This window comes from Schistocerca piceifrons, chromosome 2, assembly GCF_021461385.2.
Source record: "Schistocerca piceifrons isolate TAMUIC-IGC-003096 chromosome 2, iqSchPice1.1, whole genome shotgun sequence".
Taxonomy (NCBI): Eukaryota; Metazoa; Arthropoda; class Insecta; order Orthoptera; family Acrididae; genus Schistocerca; species Schistocerca piceifrons.
In genome coordinates this window covers 179940157-179958943 of record NC_060139.1, presented here as the reverse complement: position 1 = coordinate 179958943, position 18787 = coordinate 179940157, and the positions used below count along the sequence as shown (strand labels likewise).

The window sequence follows — 18787 nt, the reverse complement described above, 5'->3', positions numbered from 1 at the left end:
TTTATGTCCTTGCTCTGACTGTCTTGGGTTATTTTGATGCTTTGGTAGCACAATTATTTAACCCCATCTGCTTTGTGATAACCAATCCAGATGTTTAGTTTCTCACTGTTCATATTTCTGCTACCTCTCATTACTTTCGTCTTTCTTCTGATTTACTGCTTTATAGCAAATGGAAAACAAAATCTGTCAATGCATTTCAACCACACCGAAAGTCTTCCCATAATGTGTGAATAGTATTCTTTTCAGTTGTACTTCAATGCTACATATCTTATCGATTCTATCTGCAGTGTTGTCACAACTGGGTCACACAGCTATGAATACTCATGAATGGTCGAAATCAGTATTCCGCAGATGATATATTTAATGAACTGGGTAAGAAAATAAAAATATTGTTACGAAACACCTTAATCAGTGAAGCACATTCTTCACTTGCAGGCAAACACAGCTGCTTTTCTCAACAGATCATATCTGTACATCCAATCAATTATAAGCAAAATTTTAAATAAATTACACACAATTTTCTACAAAAATAAATGTGAATCATGTCTCCAATAGAGGCTACATATTCCCTGGCAATTGTAGACACAAATCTAGGTACTGCTAACAAGAAAGCAAGCTCCTGAACAACAGTTCCAAAAAACAGGTTTCCTATAGTGTGCTGTGATTAATTTTCTGTATTTTTGTTTTTATAAATTCTTTAGTACTACTATTAAATATGTAAAATATAGTTATCAACCTGTAATGCAAAGAAGCCTTTAATGCAGTTAAAAAATGTGTATTCCACTGTCCCTTTCTGTCACACTATAACAAACAACTTCATGTTATTTAAAAAAATGCAAGTATGTTTCATAAGTAATAAATACTATCAAAAACAATGTAATATGCAAATAATTAACAACATAAATTTGAAACTTTACAATTAATTTTTGTAACTTGTCCTGTTCCATCACAGCTTGAAAGACCAGTTTGAAGAAACTCTGAAAGTAGTTTATTATTCCCTACTTTTAAACAACTTGAAGGAGCCGTTTTAATTATCCTAAACTCTGATGAAAAAGAGAAATTTAAAGTTTTTTTTTAATATTGAGTAATATTTGATACTCATTAGGGAATATAATGTAATTGGATAGATAAAAAACCCACCATCCAAATGGCACAGCAGAAAATACATATAAAGGTATTGAAATTTACAGACTTTCGGAGCCAGTGGTTCTTTCATCTGGCAAAAGGGTTGAAGGGGAAGGAAGGGGAATTAATGACTGATGGGGTGTAGGAAATGGGAAGAGTCTGCAAAAGTTGCCCACAACCCCGTGTCAGAGGAGACTTAGTTGAAGGGGTGAGAAGAAAAGAGTGATTGTTGCAAACCTGCACTGGATGAGATTTAAAAACCTTAAAAGTGGTAGCTAGGGTAATACGCAAACAGTGATTACACAATGAACGAGTTAATAAGAGTGCAAAGTTAAGCGCTCTGAATGTGAAAAAGGTGAGGGGCGGGGGAAAATAGACAGGACAGAACATAAAAGATATAGAAACCTAAAAGGGAGTGAAGCAAGGAATAGTTACTGAAAAGAAATGCAGAGACCAAAGAAATTAGTATAAATTAAGGCAAGTTGGGTGACAAGAACCAAGGAAGTGTAACGTTGGTTCCCGCCTGCAGAGCTCTGACAAACTGGTATCGGGGTCGAATCCAGATGACACATGTGGTGAGACAGGCACTGAGGTCACGAATGTCATTTTGTAGCCCATGCTCTGCAACAGGATATTGTGTGTTGCCAGTATAAACACCCTGTCTATGCCCATTCTTCCCTACTGATAACTTGGTGGTATTCATGGCAATGTAAAAGGCCAAATAGTGTTCACATAACAGCTGGTACACAACATGTGTCATTTCAATTGGCTCTCCCTCTGGTAGTATATATTTTGCCAGTTACAGGGTGGTGGTAGATGGGTTGGTTGGTTGGTTGGTTGGTTTAAAAGGGAGGGAAAGGGACCAAATTGTGAGGTCATCGGTCCTTTGCTCCCAGCAGAAAAATTACCCAAGGGAAAGAAGAAAACAAAGATGATGAATGGCACAATAACAGGAGAAAGAAAGAACCAGAAGAATGACAACAAACACTACAATGTACATAACAGGACAAGAAAACCACAGAGACGCAAGAAACAGGGAGAAGAGATTAAAAACAAGAAACCTCCATGCACTAGAACTCAGATCAAATGATAAAACCTACCCTCATGAATAAAATGTAAAACTAAAGCTGCTGTTGAGGCATTGTCACCCAACACCGAAGGTAGGGTGCTGGGAAAGTTAAAAGTGGGCAGTCCAGCAAGAGGTGGACGACTGTCATTTGGGAGCCACAGCGACACTGAGGTGGGTCCTCATGATGGAGGAGGTAACCATGTGTGAGCCACATATGACCAATGCAGAGCCGACAAAGGACAACTCATTCCCTGCCAAAAGCCTGCAGGGAAGACTTCCACACATTCGCAGTCTCCTTAATGACATGCAGTTTGTTGTGTATACTGCTATGCCACTGTCTCCCAAAGCCAATGCAGGTCAGTTTCAGAGATGTCCATCTCCAGGACCGGTTTCTGCGTAGCCTTTTTGGCCAACCTGTCAGCAAGTTCATTGCCTGGGATTCCGGCATGTCCTGGGGTCCACGCAAACATCAATGAACAACCGGATCGTTCCAGGGCAGAGATGGGCTCCTGGATGTTCGCCAGCAAAGGATGGTGAGGGGTAGGACTGGTTGATAGCTTGTAAGCTGCTCAGGGAGTCAGAAAAGAGAAGAAACGACTCACCAGAACAGGAACGGATGTACTGGAGTGCACGAGATATGACCATGAGCTATGCAGTGAATACACCGCAGCCAGCAGGCAAGGAATGCTGTTCAATATGGCCTCTGTGGAAGCGAAGCCAACATTAACATCCGCCATGAAGTCATAGGTGTATACAATTTCAGAGCCCCAGAACACATCAAGAATTGAGAGGAAGTGACAGCGGAGAGCAACAGGGTTAACAGAATCCTTAGGGCCGTGCAAAAGGTCCAAACAAAGCTTCGGCCGAGGTGTACACCATGGAGGTGTACGTGAACGGACCTCAAGTAGAGGTGGTACAGGGAAGGACTCCAGTTCAGTGAGAAGGGATCACACACCAACCACAATTGCGAGCCCTGAACTGGGGCACCGATGCGGGAGATTAACTGCCGCGGGTGGGAAAAGGTGACAGTAATTCAGATGCTCAGGAGAACTATGAATGTGTGAAACATAACTGGTGAGCTGTTGTGCACGTCAGATCCGCAATGGATGGACTCCAGCCTCCACCAGGACACTGGTCACCGGACTTGTTCTAAAAGCTCCTGTTGATAGGTGAACGCCACAGTGGTTCACTGGGTCGAGTAAACGTAATGCTGAGGGCACCGCCGAACCATAAACCAGACTCTCATAGTCATGGCAGGATTGAACAAGGGCTCTGTAGAGCTGCAGCAGCATAGAGCAATCTGCACACCAGTTGGTGTTGCTCAGCAGTGGAGAGCGTTGAGGTGTTGCCAGCACTCCTGCTTAAGCTGACAAAGGTGAGGTAGCCAAGTCAATTGGGTGCCGAAAACCAGTCCTAAGAATCAATATGTCTCCACTACAGTGAGTGGATCATCATTAAGAAAAAGTTCAGGTTCCAGATAAACGGTACGATGCAAACAGAAGTGCATGGCACACGACTTCACGGCTGAAAACTGGAAGCTGTGGGTTACAGTCCATGACTGCATCTTGTGAATGGCTCCCTGTAAGCGCCGTTCAGCAACACCAGTACTGGAGGAGCAATACCAAATGCAGAAGTCATCCACATACAGAGAAGGGGAGACCCACGGCCCTACAGCTGCTGCTAGGCCGTTAATAGCCACTATTTACTCAATACGGAGCCCTGCGGAATGCCTTTCTCCTGAATGCAGGGGGAACTATTGGAGACACCAACTTGGACACGGAAAGTACAGAGCGACAGGAAGTTTTTTATAAAAATCGGGAGCGAGCCCTGGAGACCCCACTCATACAACGTGGCAAGGATATGATGTCGCCAGGTCATGTTGTATGCTCTACGTAAGTCAAAAAAAGACGGTAACCAGGTGTTGGCGTCTGAAAAAGGCTGTTCAGATGGCAGACTCGAGGGATACAAAATTATCAGTGGTAGAGCGACTCTGGCGGAAGTTGCCCTGACATGGAGCCAGTAGGCAACGCAACCCCAGGACCCGACCCAACCCAACCGCTGACACATCATACGTTCCAGCAGCTTACAGAGAACATTGGTGAAGCTGATAGGCCGATAGCTATCCACATCAAGCGGATTTTTAGAGTTTTAGCACCAGAATGATGGTGCTCTCCTACCATTGCGATGGAAAGACGCCATCGCACCAGACCAGGTTGAAGATGACTAGGAGATATCGCTTGTAGTCAGACGAGATGTTTACTCATCTGACTATGGATCCGATCCGGCCCAGGAGCTGTCGGGGCAATGTGCAAGGCTGCTGAGGAGCTCCTACTCTGTAAATGGGGCGTAGTAGGGTCCACTGTAGCATGTAGTGAACGAGAGGACTTTCCTTTCCATCCGCTGTTTGAGGGTGCGAAAGACTGGGGGTGTAGCTCTCCGACGCAGAGGCTCGAGCATAGTGCTCAGCAATCGCGTTTGCATCGGTAGAGAGCACGCCATTGATGTTAATGCCAGGGACACCTGTTGGGGTCTGGTACCCAAAAAGACGTCTAATCTTCATCCAGACTTGGGAAGGTGACGTATGGCACCAGATGGTCAACACACACCTTTCCCAACACTCCTGTTTCCATCATTTTACAAGCAGGCAAACGAGGGCACGGAGCCGCTTAAAGGCTATTAGGTGCTCTAGGGAAGAGTGCCACTTATGTCACTGTAGAGCTCGCTGACACTCTTTAATGTCCTCAGCGACTTCCGGTGTCCACCAAGGGACTGTCTTTCGCCGGGGGCACCCTAGAAAACGAGGTATCATGTTTTCCACCACAGAAATTACAGTTGTAGTGACCTGCTCAATCACAAATCAATGGCAACACATGAGGGAGATTCAATGGTTACAGCAGAGGAGAAGGATACCCAGTCTGCCTTATTCGAAGCCCATATGGGTAGAGGTCCGTGGGCATGACAGGAAGATGGGGAGTGGTCACACAGGTTGTCATGTGCTCTCCAGTGGATTGATGGGAGAAGTCCTGGGCTGCAAACTGATAAATCAATGGCCCAGTAACTACCATTACCCACACTAAAATGTGTAGCGGCCCCAGAATTTAAGAGGCAGAGGTCGAGTTGGGACAGTAAATTTTCAACATCTCTGCAATGGCCAGCAAGCATGGTGCTACCCCACAACGGGTTATGGGCGTTAAAATCACCCAAAAGTAGGGAAAGTTTAGGGAGTTGGTCAATCAGTACAACCAATATGCTCAAGGGTACTGCACTATCTGGAGTGAGATATACGCCGCAGACAGTTATTTCCTGTGTTGTCCGTATCCTGACAGTCACCGCCGCTTCAAGAGGAGTATGAAGGGGCACAGGTTCACTGTATACCAAGTTCAGGACATAAATGCAAACTACACCTGACACACTATTATATTTGTTACGGTTCTTGTAATATCTCCTGTAGACGTGAAGGGCAAGGGTCCGCGTTGCTGAGAACCAGGTTTCCTGGAGGGCAATGCAGAAAGCAGGTGTAACGTGTAACAGTTGCCGTAGCTCAGCCAGGTGGTGGAAAAAACCTCCGCAATTCCACTGGAGGATGACGTGATCATGAGACTGGGAAGGAATGAAACATTCAATGAGGCAGTCTACGCATCAGGGTCATCTGCTGCCACCAACTTACTTCCTGAACAGGCTATATCCATTGTGTCTGAGGGTCTGGCGAGATCTAGGTCTCAGCGGATGCCAGAATCTTAACCTCATCCTCAGACCCCGCATTGGAGGAGGGATATATGGCTTGACATAACAGCGGATGACAATCATCTTGACCTTGTTGGGTAATGTGTCACCCTCTAAGGCCAAGATGAAGGCACTGGTGGCAACCTGATTATCCCTCGGACCCCAATGGATGCGCCTTGTCTATGATCAAATGTGTGTGTGATTTACTAAGGGACCAAACTGCTGAGGTCATCGGTCCCTAGGCTTACACACTACTAAAACTAACTTATGCTAAGAACGACACACACACCCATGTCCGAGGGAGGACTTGAACCTCCAGCGGGAGGGGTCACGCAATCAGTGACATGGTGCCTCTAACCGCGCAGCTCTAAGTTGGCATACAGTTCATCTTCAGACTGCAAAAGAAGATCCCTGTGGAATATAATACCCTGGACCATATTAAGCTCATATGAGGCGTGATGGTAATGGAAACATCCCCCAGCTTGTCACAAGCGAGTAATGCCGTTTGTTCTCATTAATCCTACCAACATACAAAAATACTTACATTTTATCAGCTGTCGTCCTTTCCATTCAAACGTTCCCTCTCACAAAGCCTCACATTCGAGGCAAACATGTTTGTCCAGATGCAGACACTTTACAGGAACACACCACCATTTTCACCTCAGCTTTCACTGGACGTAATTACCCAACCAGCCTAGTTCAAAAGCAGATTTCCCCAGCCATCACAGCCAGTCCTGGTACTGCCGATCCCCCCCCCCCCCAAATAAAACTTAGTAGAACTGGTCTTGAATGTGTTAATGTTAATCAGCTACTTCGACAAGGCTATGATTTACTAAAATCATGCCTCGAAATAAGGTCCATTCTGTCCAACATTTTGCCCACCACACCTAGAATAGTTTTTAATCGCCCTCCCAATCTCTGTAATATCTTTGTCAGACCTTATGCTACTTCCACACCCATTTCCTTAACCCTTTGGCTTCTATCTCTGACCGTTCCTGCTATACATCTTACCCTAAGTGCCCTCCTACCACCACCTGTACCAGCCCTGTAACTGGCAAAAACTATGCTATCAAAGCGAGAGCCACCTGTGAAACAACCCATGTTGTGTACTAGCTGCCATGTAAACATTGTTTACATAGGTATGACCACCACCAAGTTATCAGTCATGATGAGTGGACATAAACAGAGGGTGCACACTGGCAACACAATATCCTGTTGAAGAGCATGCTTTACAGCATGACCCCAGTACCTGTTTCACCACACATGCCACCTACATTCTCCTGCTCAGCCCCCCCCCCCCCTCTCCACACACACACACACACACACACACACACACACACACACACACACTAGCTTCTCAGAGCTCTGCAGGAGGGAACTGGCATTACAACATGTTCTTGGCTCTCGTCACTCATCTTAACTGATATTAATTTCTTCAGTCACAGCATTTATCCTCAATAAGAGTTCCTTAACTTCCATTTAGTTTTCTACATCTTCAATGTTCTGCCCTGTCCATTTTCCCCTGCCCCACCTCTAACAAATAAAATGCACTTAGCTTTGTACTCTTATTAACTCGTGCACGATGTTTTGTCAATAATCTCAGTCTTGCATATCACCCTAGCTTCCACCTTTAAGCTCTTAGGTTTTCAAATCTCATCCAGTGCAGTTCCCAACAATCATTCCTTCCTTCCCATCCCAGCTGGGTCTCCCGTGACCCGGGGTTGTTGGCCTCTTTTTCCAACATCTCCCAGTCATTTTCTTCTGCCTGCTTCCTTCCCCTACAACCCCTCTGTCAGGAGACATTGGCTCTGAAAGCTTGCAAATTTCAAAACCTCTATATGTAGTTTCTCCTGCTGCCACTTGGTGAACAGATTTTTTAATCTATCCAATTACATTATATTTTCTAAAATTAGTTATTTTCATAGATGTATTACATTATGTGAGTTTTTAGATAGTTTTTCAATTAGGAATGGCCCTGGTGTGGTTAAAGTAATAATATCCAATATAATTTTAGCCTAATGTATCATGGTAGCAAGTTCATAGTAAAGGCATTGTTGAGTTGTACTCAAATGAATGGTATGGCATGTGCTTTTGGTTGGAAAATATTAGGCTAGAAATGTGGTGTCCTTTTTATGAAGTTGGTAAGGAATAAGTTGAAAAGCTTAAGTCTTTAATTGATGTAGCTATTCATGATAACTGTGCAGTACCCATGACAGTTATTCTGTACAATGTGTGGATGCACTATTGCCCACATGCTCAACTGTTTGCTTAGAGTCCACTTGTTGGCTTTGACCAGTGACATAACTGTCACGTTGTGTGCTGTCATGTGTGACATACTGACATGGATTGTGTTTGTAGAGGGAGTGCTAAGCACATTACAGTGCGGAGTTTATGTTTACGAGTGATGTCAGTATGGCATTAGACTTACTGCTGTATTACTTGGTGATTTAGAAGTTTGTTTTTGTTGTCTTGTGAGACAGTTATTTAAATGTGATTAGTTATCGGCTACTGTTTTGTCATTGGTCCTGAAATTGTTCATTTGTTGTGTAGTTCGTGGCTTTAAGTGTGTGTGTGTCTTTTTCCAGCATATGGAATGCCGACATTATTCATATCGTCATATTTGTCGTTTCTCCCTGCCAAAAACCCCCTAATTCCTGCAGCTGTCCATTGCATTTTATTTGTGTTGTGTTCATGATGTAATGGAACAAAGCAGGCAGGTGGAATGGTACTGTACAGTAATCTCCCCCCCAAATAATAACTTCTAAAGAGTATTTCATCACCAAAAATGTTTTTGAATTTAATTTTGTTTCAGAGAAAATTGCAACAGTGAGTTCTCTGTGTGCTCTAAATAATGTAGTCAATGATGAAATGTGGGATGAAAATATATTTGAGTGGTTCCTTTTTTGTTAAATTTGCAACCAAAAAATCCATTACAGACTTCAAACAAAAGTTCTAACAGTAGATGCAGATGAACAAGAAGTCACCACCTTTAGAAAGACAATACATTTAGAGCCGATAATACCGCAAGGGTGCCTAGGTCTGATATTCTTCAAATTCTTAATGTGTCTCGACCACTGACAACGATTTTCATTCCTTGGCTTGAACATAAATATTTCACAGCCCGTACATTTTTCATTAAAATGTGTAATTTGTTTATATGTCCATGTTTGAAACCAATATTATTACAATAAAACAGGTTAAAATGAAACTTGTTTTGTGTCAGTCCCATTGTCAGTTTGGGGAGGGGGGGGGGGGGGGGTGAGAACAACAAAACATTAATCCAGAAATGGCTGCACACTACTTATCTACCATAAAAAATTTTAGAATCCAGTTGGGTGTAGTTTCACATAATTTTTATACCATTTTATCACATTTGCATGTCTATGATTTTGTTTTACTAAAATTGTATTTAGGTCTATCCCATGTTATGGTCACAGAAAGAAAGTTCCTGATCCAGTATAAATTAAAGTTTGGAATGTGCCGTTCCACACCAAGTGGTCTAATTTTGCAAAAGTTCTCACATGAACATCACAGGTTTTGCTGAAAGTTTGTGTGAACTTTTACACATGGTCCTGGTAAGCACTGGTACAGTTTCACAATCACTAATTCAATATTTCCAGAGAGATGTTCATTTGTTTGGTCCCATTGTAGAGCTATCAACAGAGCACCCGTGAGTTTTCAGCAACTGTGAGACATAACATCTCCAACAATATTTTCTTGATAGAAACAAAACTAGGTTATTTTGTACATCTTTTTGCACTCCCTTAACTGAAGTAATAATTTAAAGGAAAGTTGGCCGAAGAAGTGGATGTTTAAAGAAAAAAACAAAAAGTGAAGTTTAGCTTTTTATATTTGCAGAAGCAATTGTGGAATAAACATGAAATCTTGTACTTCAGAACTCAATGCAAGGTCTTAGAATACAAAATTTTGTTCTCCTACTGCTTCCCAATAGTTCACAAATTGAGGGCAAAGCTGACGATTTTTCTAAAATTGCCAAATATATCTGGCCCACTTTTACAAAGAAAGATTCTTCTGCAAACTCTTATAAGCCAATTTCACTAGAGAGACCATGATCAAATTACCTAAGAACTTGATTTGATTTTGCAATGTGAGCATATAAGACACTAAAAACAACGACACGGTGGAGGTGCACTGAAGATGAGTACATATTTCACTGATAATCAAATCTGATATCTTCATTATGAACTACAATTGTTTAGTACTTTTTGTGGAAAATAAAATCAGAGGCCCTGATGACCAAGAAATGAACTTGAGTACTGGAAATAAGTAGTCTTTTTTTTGACATCTCTACAGTATTCAACTCTACAAAATTCTCTTTATAAAAAATGAAATCAATTAAGAAATTCAATAAAAACGATAGTTTTTTTGTGAATCTAATCATATGAGGCAATCACATCCAGAAAGCGTAATTTTTGAATTCTGTCTTATCAAAATTTCTTCCCAAACAATCCCCTCAGTGACATCATCTGACCAGCAGTCTAGTCTTCCTCATAACATGCTGCAGCACTACAGAAACCTGTAAAATATTTTAGTAGCTTGGAGCAAACTTAAGTTTAGGATCCTAAAAGAGACCTCTCCTAACTAAGGCCTCTGACACTTACAGAAATGTTGTCAGTCTTGGGGGGTCTACATCTATACTCTGCAAACAAACTTGGGGTACATGGCAGGGGGTACATCTCATTTACCAGTAATTTGGGTTTCTTCCTGTTCCATTCAGGTATGGACCACATAAATAATGATTATTTGAATGCCTCTGGGTGTGTAGTAACTACTCTAATCTTATCTTCAAGATGCCTATGTGAGTGATACATAGGGGGTTGTTGTATATTCCTAGAGTAATGATTTAAAGCTGGTGCTTGAAACTTTATTAATAGACTTTCTCGGGATAGTTTACGTCTATCTTCAAGAGTCTTCCAGTTCAGTTCCTTCAGTATCTCTGTGACACTCTCCCAAGGATTAAGCAAACCTGTGAACATTCATGCTGCCCTTCTCCGTATATGTTCAATATCCCGTTGGTCCTATCTGATACGGGTCCCGCACACTTAAGCAATATTCTAGAACTGGTCGCAGGAGTGATTTATAAGCAATCTCCTTTGTAGAGTGATTGCACTTCCCCAGCAGTCTACTGGAAAACCAAAGTCTACAACCTGCTTTACCCATGTCCGAATCTAAGTGATCATTCCATTTCATATCCCTACAAAGTGCTACATCCATATATTTTTATGAGTTGGCCAGTTCCAAAAGTGACCCTCTGATGATATACTGAATGAAACTTCCTGGCCGATTAAAACTGTGAGACAGAACAAGACTCCAAGTCTGGATCTTTCGTATCAGCGCACACTAATCTGCAGAGTTAAATCTCATTCTGGAAACATCCCCCAGGCTGTGGCTAAGCCTTGTCTCCACAATGTCCTTTCTTCCAGGAGTGCTAGTTCTGCAAGTTTCGCAAAGGGGCTTCTGTGAAGTTTAGAAGGTAGGAGATGAGGTATTGGAAGAAGGAAAGCTGGGGTAGCTCAGATGATAGAGCACTTGCCTGTGAAAGGCAAAGGTCTCGAGTTCGAGTCTCAGTCTGCCACACGGTTTTAATCTGCTAGGAAGTTTCATATCAGCGCACACACTGCTGCAATGTGAAAATATCATTGTAATCTCACTGAATACTTAGGCAGTTTCTTTCAGATAGTACTTCATTATAGGTAACTGCATCATCTGCAAAAAGCTTGATTTTACTATTGTCTGCAAGACCATTAATACACAACATGAACAGCAAGGGTCCCAACACACTTACTTGGGGCACACCCGAAGTTAGTTCTACACCTGAAGATAACTCTCCATCCAAGATAGTATGTTGCACCCTCACTACCAAAAGTCCTCAATCCAGTCACAAATTTCATTTGATACCCCATATGACTGTAATTTTGACAATAAGCATAGGTGTGGTACTGAGCCATATGCTTTTCGAAAATTAAGAAATACAGCACCTACCTGACTGCTTTGATCCAAAGCTTTCAGTATGTCTTGAGGAAAGTACGAGTTGGGATTCACATGATCGATGTTTTTGAAATCTGTGCTTGGCATGATTGGCATAGAGGAGATTATTCTGTTCAAGATACCACATTATGATTGAGCTCAGAATATCCTGCATAAAGAAACCGTAATCAGGCTTGGGAACTTGTGGTAAAAAAAACCACCCACAGCTGCTGTTGCACAGCTATCGGGCATGGACCCCTGGGTGGTTAGGAACTGGTTTTCTCACTTTAAAATATGCCATAAGTGGTTAAGCCATGATGGACCTTAGCAACACATTTACATAATTCTTCACCAGTATACTAATGTTCCACATAAATCGCAAATTGTGCTAACATGAAGTACACCATACCTTAAACCAGAATTAAAATAGCACATCAACAGAATTACACAATTCAAAAAAATACTAATAATTCTCTGTAATATGAATTCATTCCAAAAACTGTCAAGAAGACTGCTATGAACTTCACTATAATTTTCAGAATGTCATAATGATGTAAAAAGTGAAGACTACTTAAAAAACATGAGCTGCAGCTGTCATGCAACAGTTTTACTGCCATGATCTGCATTGGCTTGGTAATGCAAAATTAAAATTGTGAAGTTTATAACCAGTTTGATTTTGTAGTTACAGCAGAAAAACAGATTGAAATATATATGGGAAGGCAGGCTTTCTCGGTGTATTTCAATGATGGAAGTTTTCTCGCATTATCAGCTGAGTCAAGGCATCATTCTGCGGTAAAGTTCCCTATTTCACCTGAGTTGATGAGTACGAAACTTGTCAAAATGTTGCCGCAAAATGGCGCCTTGACTCTGAAGACTGAAATATGTCACAATGAAGCGTGACAAAGACATCTCTCTTTTGGAGTTTTTCAAGTTATTCAGACATTATCCCATCAAGACTTTTGATATTGCCTTCCCCAGAGTGCACTAAACATTTGTAGAACACAATAAAAGACATCTACTTTAATTTTGGGTACTACCCCTTTTCTCAATACGCTTCCAACTTCTTGTTTTCTAGGGGTGTGTATGTGTGTGTGTGTGTGTGTGTGTGTGTGTGTGAGAGAGAGAGAGAGAGAGAGAGAGAGAGAGAGAGAGAGAGATTCTAATTCTAAGACCTTGTATTGGTAAGTTATGACATGCACGGTTTTAGGTTCATCCAGCAATTACTTCCAGAAATATAAAAAGCTAAACTTCACATCTTTTACGCATGACTATTTTTTCAACGGACATTGTTTCACATTTTTTCGCTTAAGAGGGGGCAAAAAGTTGTAGAAGATGGCCTAGTGCACTGTTGTTCGCTGTGCTATGGGATCAAACAAATGATCGTATCTCTGGAAGTATTGAGTTAAACAATAGAAAATCCAGGATAGTATTATGAAAACCATAGCTGCTACTCACCATTCAGCGGAGATGCTGAGTCACAGGGAGGCACAACAAAGTGACCCTCACAAAATGAACGCTTGGCCAACAAGGCCTTTGTCGAAAAGAGAGCGCACGCACGCACGCGCACACACACACACACCACAGCATCCAGCTGAAGCCAGTCTACTAGCAGCAGCACATGATGGGAGACAACTGGGTGGGGGTGAGGAGGAGGCTGGGGGGTGGAGGAGAAGGGATAGCAGGGTAGTGGTTGGGGACAGTGAAGTGCTGTTAGTGGGGGCATGTAGGGGCAAGGTAGAGAGAGGGTAGGACATTTGGGTACAGTCGGGTGATTAGACAGAGCGTGGGAGTGGAAAAGGAGAGAAGTAACAAGACTGGGTACATTGGTGGAATAGAGGGCAGTGCAGTGCTGAATGGGAACAGGGAAGGGGCTAGGTAGATTGTCCTTACCCATCTAGCCCGTTCCCTGATCCCATTCCAGCACTATGCAGCCCTCTATTCCACCAACGCACCCAGTCTTTAATTCTCTCCTTTTCCACTATCCCAACACCTCTCTCCTCCACTCTCTGTCTAACCTCTCGACTGCACCACCTAGCTGCCCTACCCTCTCCCCATCTTGTCCCTTCATGCTCCCACTAGCAGCACTTCACCATCCCCCATCCTAACCCGTTATCCTTCGCCCTCTCCACCCCAGTCTCCTCCTTACCCCCATCCGCTTGCCTCTCCCATCATGCGCTGCTGCCCGTAGTCTAGATTCAGCTGCAAGAGACTGGCCGCGCGTGCGCGCGTGTGTGTGGAGGGGGGGGGGGGGAGGGGCTTTGCATTTCCGATAAAAGCCTTGTTGGCCGACAGCTCATTTTGTGCCTATCTGCGACTCAGCATCTCCACTGCATGGTGAGCAGCAACTATCCTTTTCATAATATTGAAGTACTGAATTAGTGATTGTGAAACTTTACCAATGTTTATTGGCAACATGTGCAAATGTTCACTCAAATTCTGTGATGATCATGCAGGAATCTCTAGACCATGTGGCATGGAATAACCTGAAAACGAAACTTGTTAAAATGTTATGCAAATGTCCCAGTCTGTCGGATGGAATAGCCCACCTAAGTTACTCATTTTTATTCATAATTACCAATTTCTACATTTACCTTCTGTTCCCACTGGTGTTACACACCGTTATTGATTAATTACTAGAATTTACAACTGTTGGTGATTGTCACCACCACTAAACTGTTTACAGCACACAGCTACTATAGCAGCCATCATCTGCTACCCCTTCCCCTAAATACATATTACATGTGTAATAGTGGAGAAACAATTTTTTGATCATAAAACATTAAGAATATTTGTCAATGCTGCAAATACAACATAGCTTGGAAGAAGAAATATGGAGATTAATTATTTTATATGGTACTTTAAAGCAATACAGAAATAATTTTTAATACTTGCAGTTAACTTACCATATCAGTTTTACCCATTAAGGCAAGTCTTTGTTTTCCTTTGATTATCTTCCTCTCCACTTCATTAAGCATACTCTGGCAGAACCTTATGAATTCATCTTCATACTGCTGTTTTTTATAGCTGTTTGATTTTTCATACAGTGCTTTGACTTCATCATCATGGACCTTTGGACACTGCCCCAAGTCAGCTCGCGTATTTACAAACAAGTCATGAGGACAAAATTTCACCATATACAGCTTGCAGTACTGTCAACAAATGTGATTTCATAGAATTTGCAATAGAAAAATATAAACAAATGGCTATAATATCAAATTTCAGACCCGAAATTTCATACCTGAAACATTATCAACAGGAAAAAAAATCATTTGAGAAAACTGTATTACAGGGAAACAGAATGGTTAGAGAATAATGGGCCTTCAAGAGCAAATGGCACACTGACATTTAAAAGTAGAAAAAACTTATATTGCTTGAAAATGTTAATTCCTTCCTCAGGGCGGAAAGAGGGTTACATCGACACCAGGTTGAGATGGAGCTGCCTGTAGTGAAATAGCAGTATTTTCTGACTGCCTCCTAAGCAAACTATATACCTGTAATGTTACCATATGTAGTTTTCTTCCATAAATTATTATTTTACCAACAACTCTTCAGCCTTGTTCACAAGTGGTGTTCTTTCATACACTTCTTCGAAATAAGATTATATTCATATTAACTGCAAGGAGCTATCAGTAAACACTGTCTGGAATCTAGAGTATATGATTCATAAGAAGTTTAAAGTAGACATGAGTACTAATAGATCTAAAGCCTTAATGTGAATATTGAGAGACACCAATTTTTTAGTAGTTTCCAAGTTCCAGAAACCATCTTCAGCAGCCTCTGTGAACTCAAAGCTTGAAACATTAAAATTAGAAAGGCAGAGTAGAGTGCTGGGTCCTGACTTCCAGTAGAAACAGAGAAATGAGACATGAAAAAATGTATGCAGAAGCTGATGTGAAATGTGTCGTCATATACCAAAGGCAAGACTGCAAGAAGAAATTGGGAGACACGGGGTTTGGGGTGAGAGGCAAGGGAGCGATCCACAGGTTATAAAAGAACAGCATATTATATTTGGTGTGACGACAAAAGTAGAGCAGTAACATACTGATACGGCGTCACTAAGGTTATTAAAAACAGGCACATTTCATAGCGGCATTACTAATCTGTGATACCTATAAACACATTTTCGAAGCACTGCATTTAATGAAAACAACGTATCTGTATTATTTTAATCGAATACAGAAGTTCGCACCGTTTCCAATATTAGAAAGAGCTAACATGATAAGCTTGGCATTTTTGAACAGTTTTGTTATTTAAATAAAACGCTTGGTATGACTACCACACACCATATACTCAGAAGATACTCTCTAAAAATTGTTTAACGCGCGTTTCCAAACTAATTAAAAATAGCGGTTAAAACTGTTCTGTTGAACCCCTTCAACTGCTTGCATATGTAATACGTCTACTTTATTCGACCTTATTGCTTCACTCCCACATTTACTGCTACACTGCAAAATCTTTTGAGAAAATGGCTTTAGTTACATGGTCGTTTATTATTATTGGTGGTGGACTGATAATATCAAAGGTAGAAAAAACGCAATTGCAGAACATTTATGTACCTCTGGATCTTCCCAATTGAGTTCCTTCGTTTTGTCATTTGGTGCCATATTTCTATTTCTCCCCATAAGTTCATCTAGAAGAGCTGCCGCTGCTAACACAGCCATTTTTTATTTTATCTGCAAATCACTCCACACAAATGTTCACTTACTAACAAATTACACTACACAGATCGCTGAACTGAATACATTCAATTCTATCAAAGATCAAAACTATCACAGGTCAAGTCTGACATTAACGCGTTCTCAAAGAGGCTCATACAATATCACCAAACAATAAAGCTGAGCCCACACAGACAACGAAAGTATCGCCAAAGCTAGTGGGACACTGCAGTCGCAATCACAGTCTAACATAACAGTCGCGACACTTCGCCTCAATTTTGTTGCCTTCAGCGCCAGCAGCGCTCAAAGCGGCCGGTAGCTTGAACTGTGAGTTCGGCGCGATTGTGAAAGCGAATAGTGATTGTTTATTTTGATTTATACAATGGTTTTTACCATCGGGAGCGTTTGTAGCGCAATAAATTGCAGCAGCAATAGGAAGAAGACACCACAGCTGTCTTTTTTAGGTTTCCTAAGGATCCTGAGAGGTATATACCATCATGTTACTAAACTGTATCGTCAGGATTCACTTGCAAATGTATGTGTATAAATGATGAATGTTTCGCTTTAGGAGCAAAAAAAATGGCTAGTTAATAGCAGACGAGAAGACCTTATGAAGAAAGACCCAGTTTACCTGTATAATAATATTAGGTTTTGTTCGCTACATTTCGAACAAAACCAGTTCATGAACGCAGACAATAAAAACTCGTGTGGAATGCAGTACCCACACTGTTTGACATTCCAAATAAGCCACCTCAACTGACGAAGAGGAAACTGTCACAAAGATTCGACAGTCACTCTAAAGCTGTAAAACAGTCCCATGACACAGAAGCAGCCAGTTCAACTCTCCATGTATTAGTGCCAGATTCGTGAGAATCATCAACACAGACCTGCTTTGACGATAAAGTGGTTAGATTAAGTGCAGCTGTTCGTGTCTTGCAAAAGCGTGTGAAGTGTCAGAACGTGCAGATTGCTAGACTTCGAGCGAAATTATTATGGGACAAGGAAAGTGCCTACAGACAGATTGTATGAAAGTTATTCAAATATTTGGTTTTTACGTAAAATGTAATGTAATCAGCTCATTATAATGTTTTCAGCATATTTCTCCCACTATTTGTCATAAAGATGAAGGTCGTACTTGTGGCAACAGGCGACAGTCACAAACACAGTAGGCCTACAGAACGATAAACGAGCTGTCCATCGCTTTTGCATGTAGAGGTACATGTCCGTGCTTCTTACATGTGAATCTGTGTGTTTATATTCTTTTGATATCAACGTGGTAAGCTGCAATTCTGTCCAATGTCACAAGTGTTTCTTCACGAATGTGTTGAAGCTTGTCACTCTATTCATGGTTTTTGTCCATACTTGCGCTTATTTTAGAATCATTTTTAGAAACATATATGCTTTCTGATACTACACAAACTCTTGGAGGCAAGAAACTAACTCGAGTAATTCGGAGATTACGTAGGAAATGAATGCAAACACACATTATGCTTACGACGCGTTCTGACGTTCACCTTACCTGCCGCTTGAAGCGCTAGTGTCGCTCCATCTGTCAAACGGCAACAACTTTTACAGCAGTGAGTGTCGCGACTGTTAAGGCCCGTCCACACGCAACGATCTGTCTGCGCAAATGTCTGCGCACATCACATCTGCGCAGACAGATCGTTGCGTGTGGACAGAAGATTTGCACCAACCTGAGGTGTGTGCAAACCTGGAAGTTGGAGTTGGAGGTTTGAGCGAAACCTCTCAAATCTGTGGGTTCAAACCACATCTGTGCAGACAAGTTGGAGCGTGTGGACAGGAGATCGCCGCAAATCTGGCGCGAAACAGCTGTTTGTTCAGTCTAGTGTTTGTATTTGTGCGCACAGGGCATTAAAATGGCTGATACTCGTCAGTGTTCTCGAGAGTTTGTAAGTGAATTCATTGAAATATATAGAAACCACCCATGTTTGTGGAAGATTAAAGTAAAGAATATAGTGACTGAGACAAAAAGACAGCAGCATACAATGCTCTAATTGAAAAATTGCGGGTATTATTTCACTCAACTCTTGTTTCGATATTGCAGTTGAAAATTCCAAATCCTTGTAGCTCCTTCCTGTTGCTAGGAATCTTAATGTTACCGCCAGCCGTTCATGAAGAGAAATTGCCCTTCTCTATACAAGTATTTTTTCTCATAATATGAGGGGCTACAAGCTTTAAGAGATAATTATAAGTTTCGACATCCATC

The 18787-nt window shown here is 41.7% G+C and overlaps 1 protein-coding gene across 2 annotated transcripts in view; it reads right to left on the bottom strand.

The window, feature by feature from the left end:
• LOC124776222 (luc7-like protein 3) overlaps positions 1 to 16792 on the bottom strand; it is a 148204-nt gene extending 131412 nt beyond the window's left edge. The window contains exons 1-2 of one of the 2 annotated variants that reach the window (XM_047251078.1): positions 16462 to 16792; positions 14809 to 15054 (exon numbers count right to left, since the gene is read on the bottom strand). In XM_047251078.1, the coding sequence (XP_047107034.1) occupies positions 14809 to 15054; positions 16462 to 16566 (351 nt within the window). In that variant the 5' untranslated portion in view covers positions 16567 to 16792. The remainder of the gene's footprint in view (positions 1 to 14808; positions 15055 to 16461) is intronic. The other variant, XM_047251077.1, reaches the window with a different exon arrangement.
• Positions 16793 to 18787: the final 1995 nt, after the last annotated feature.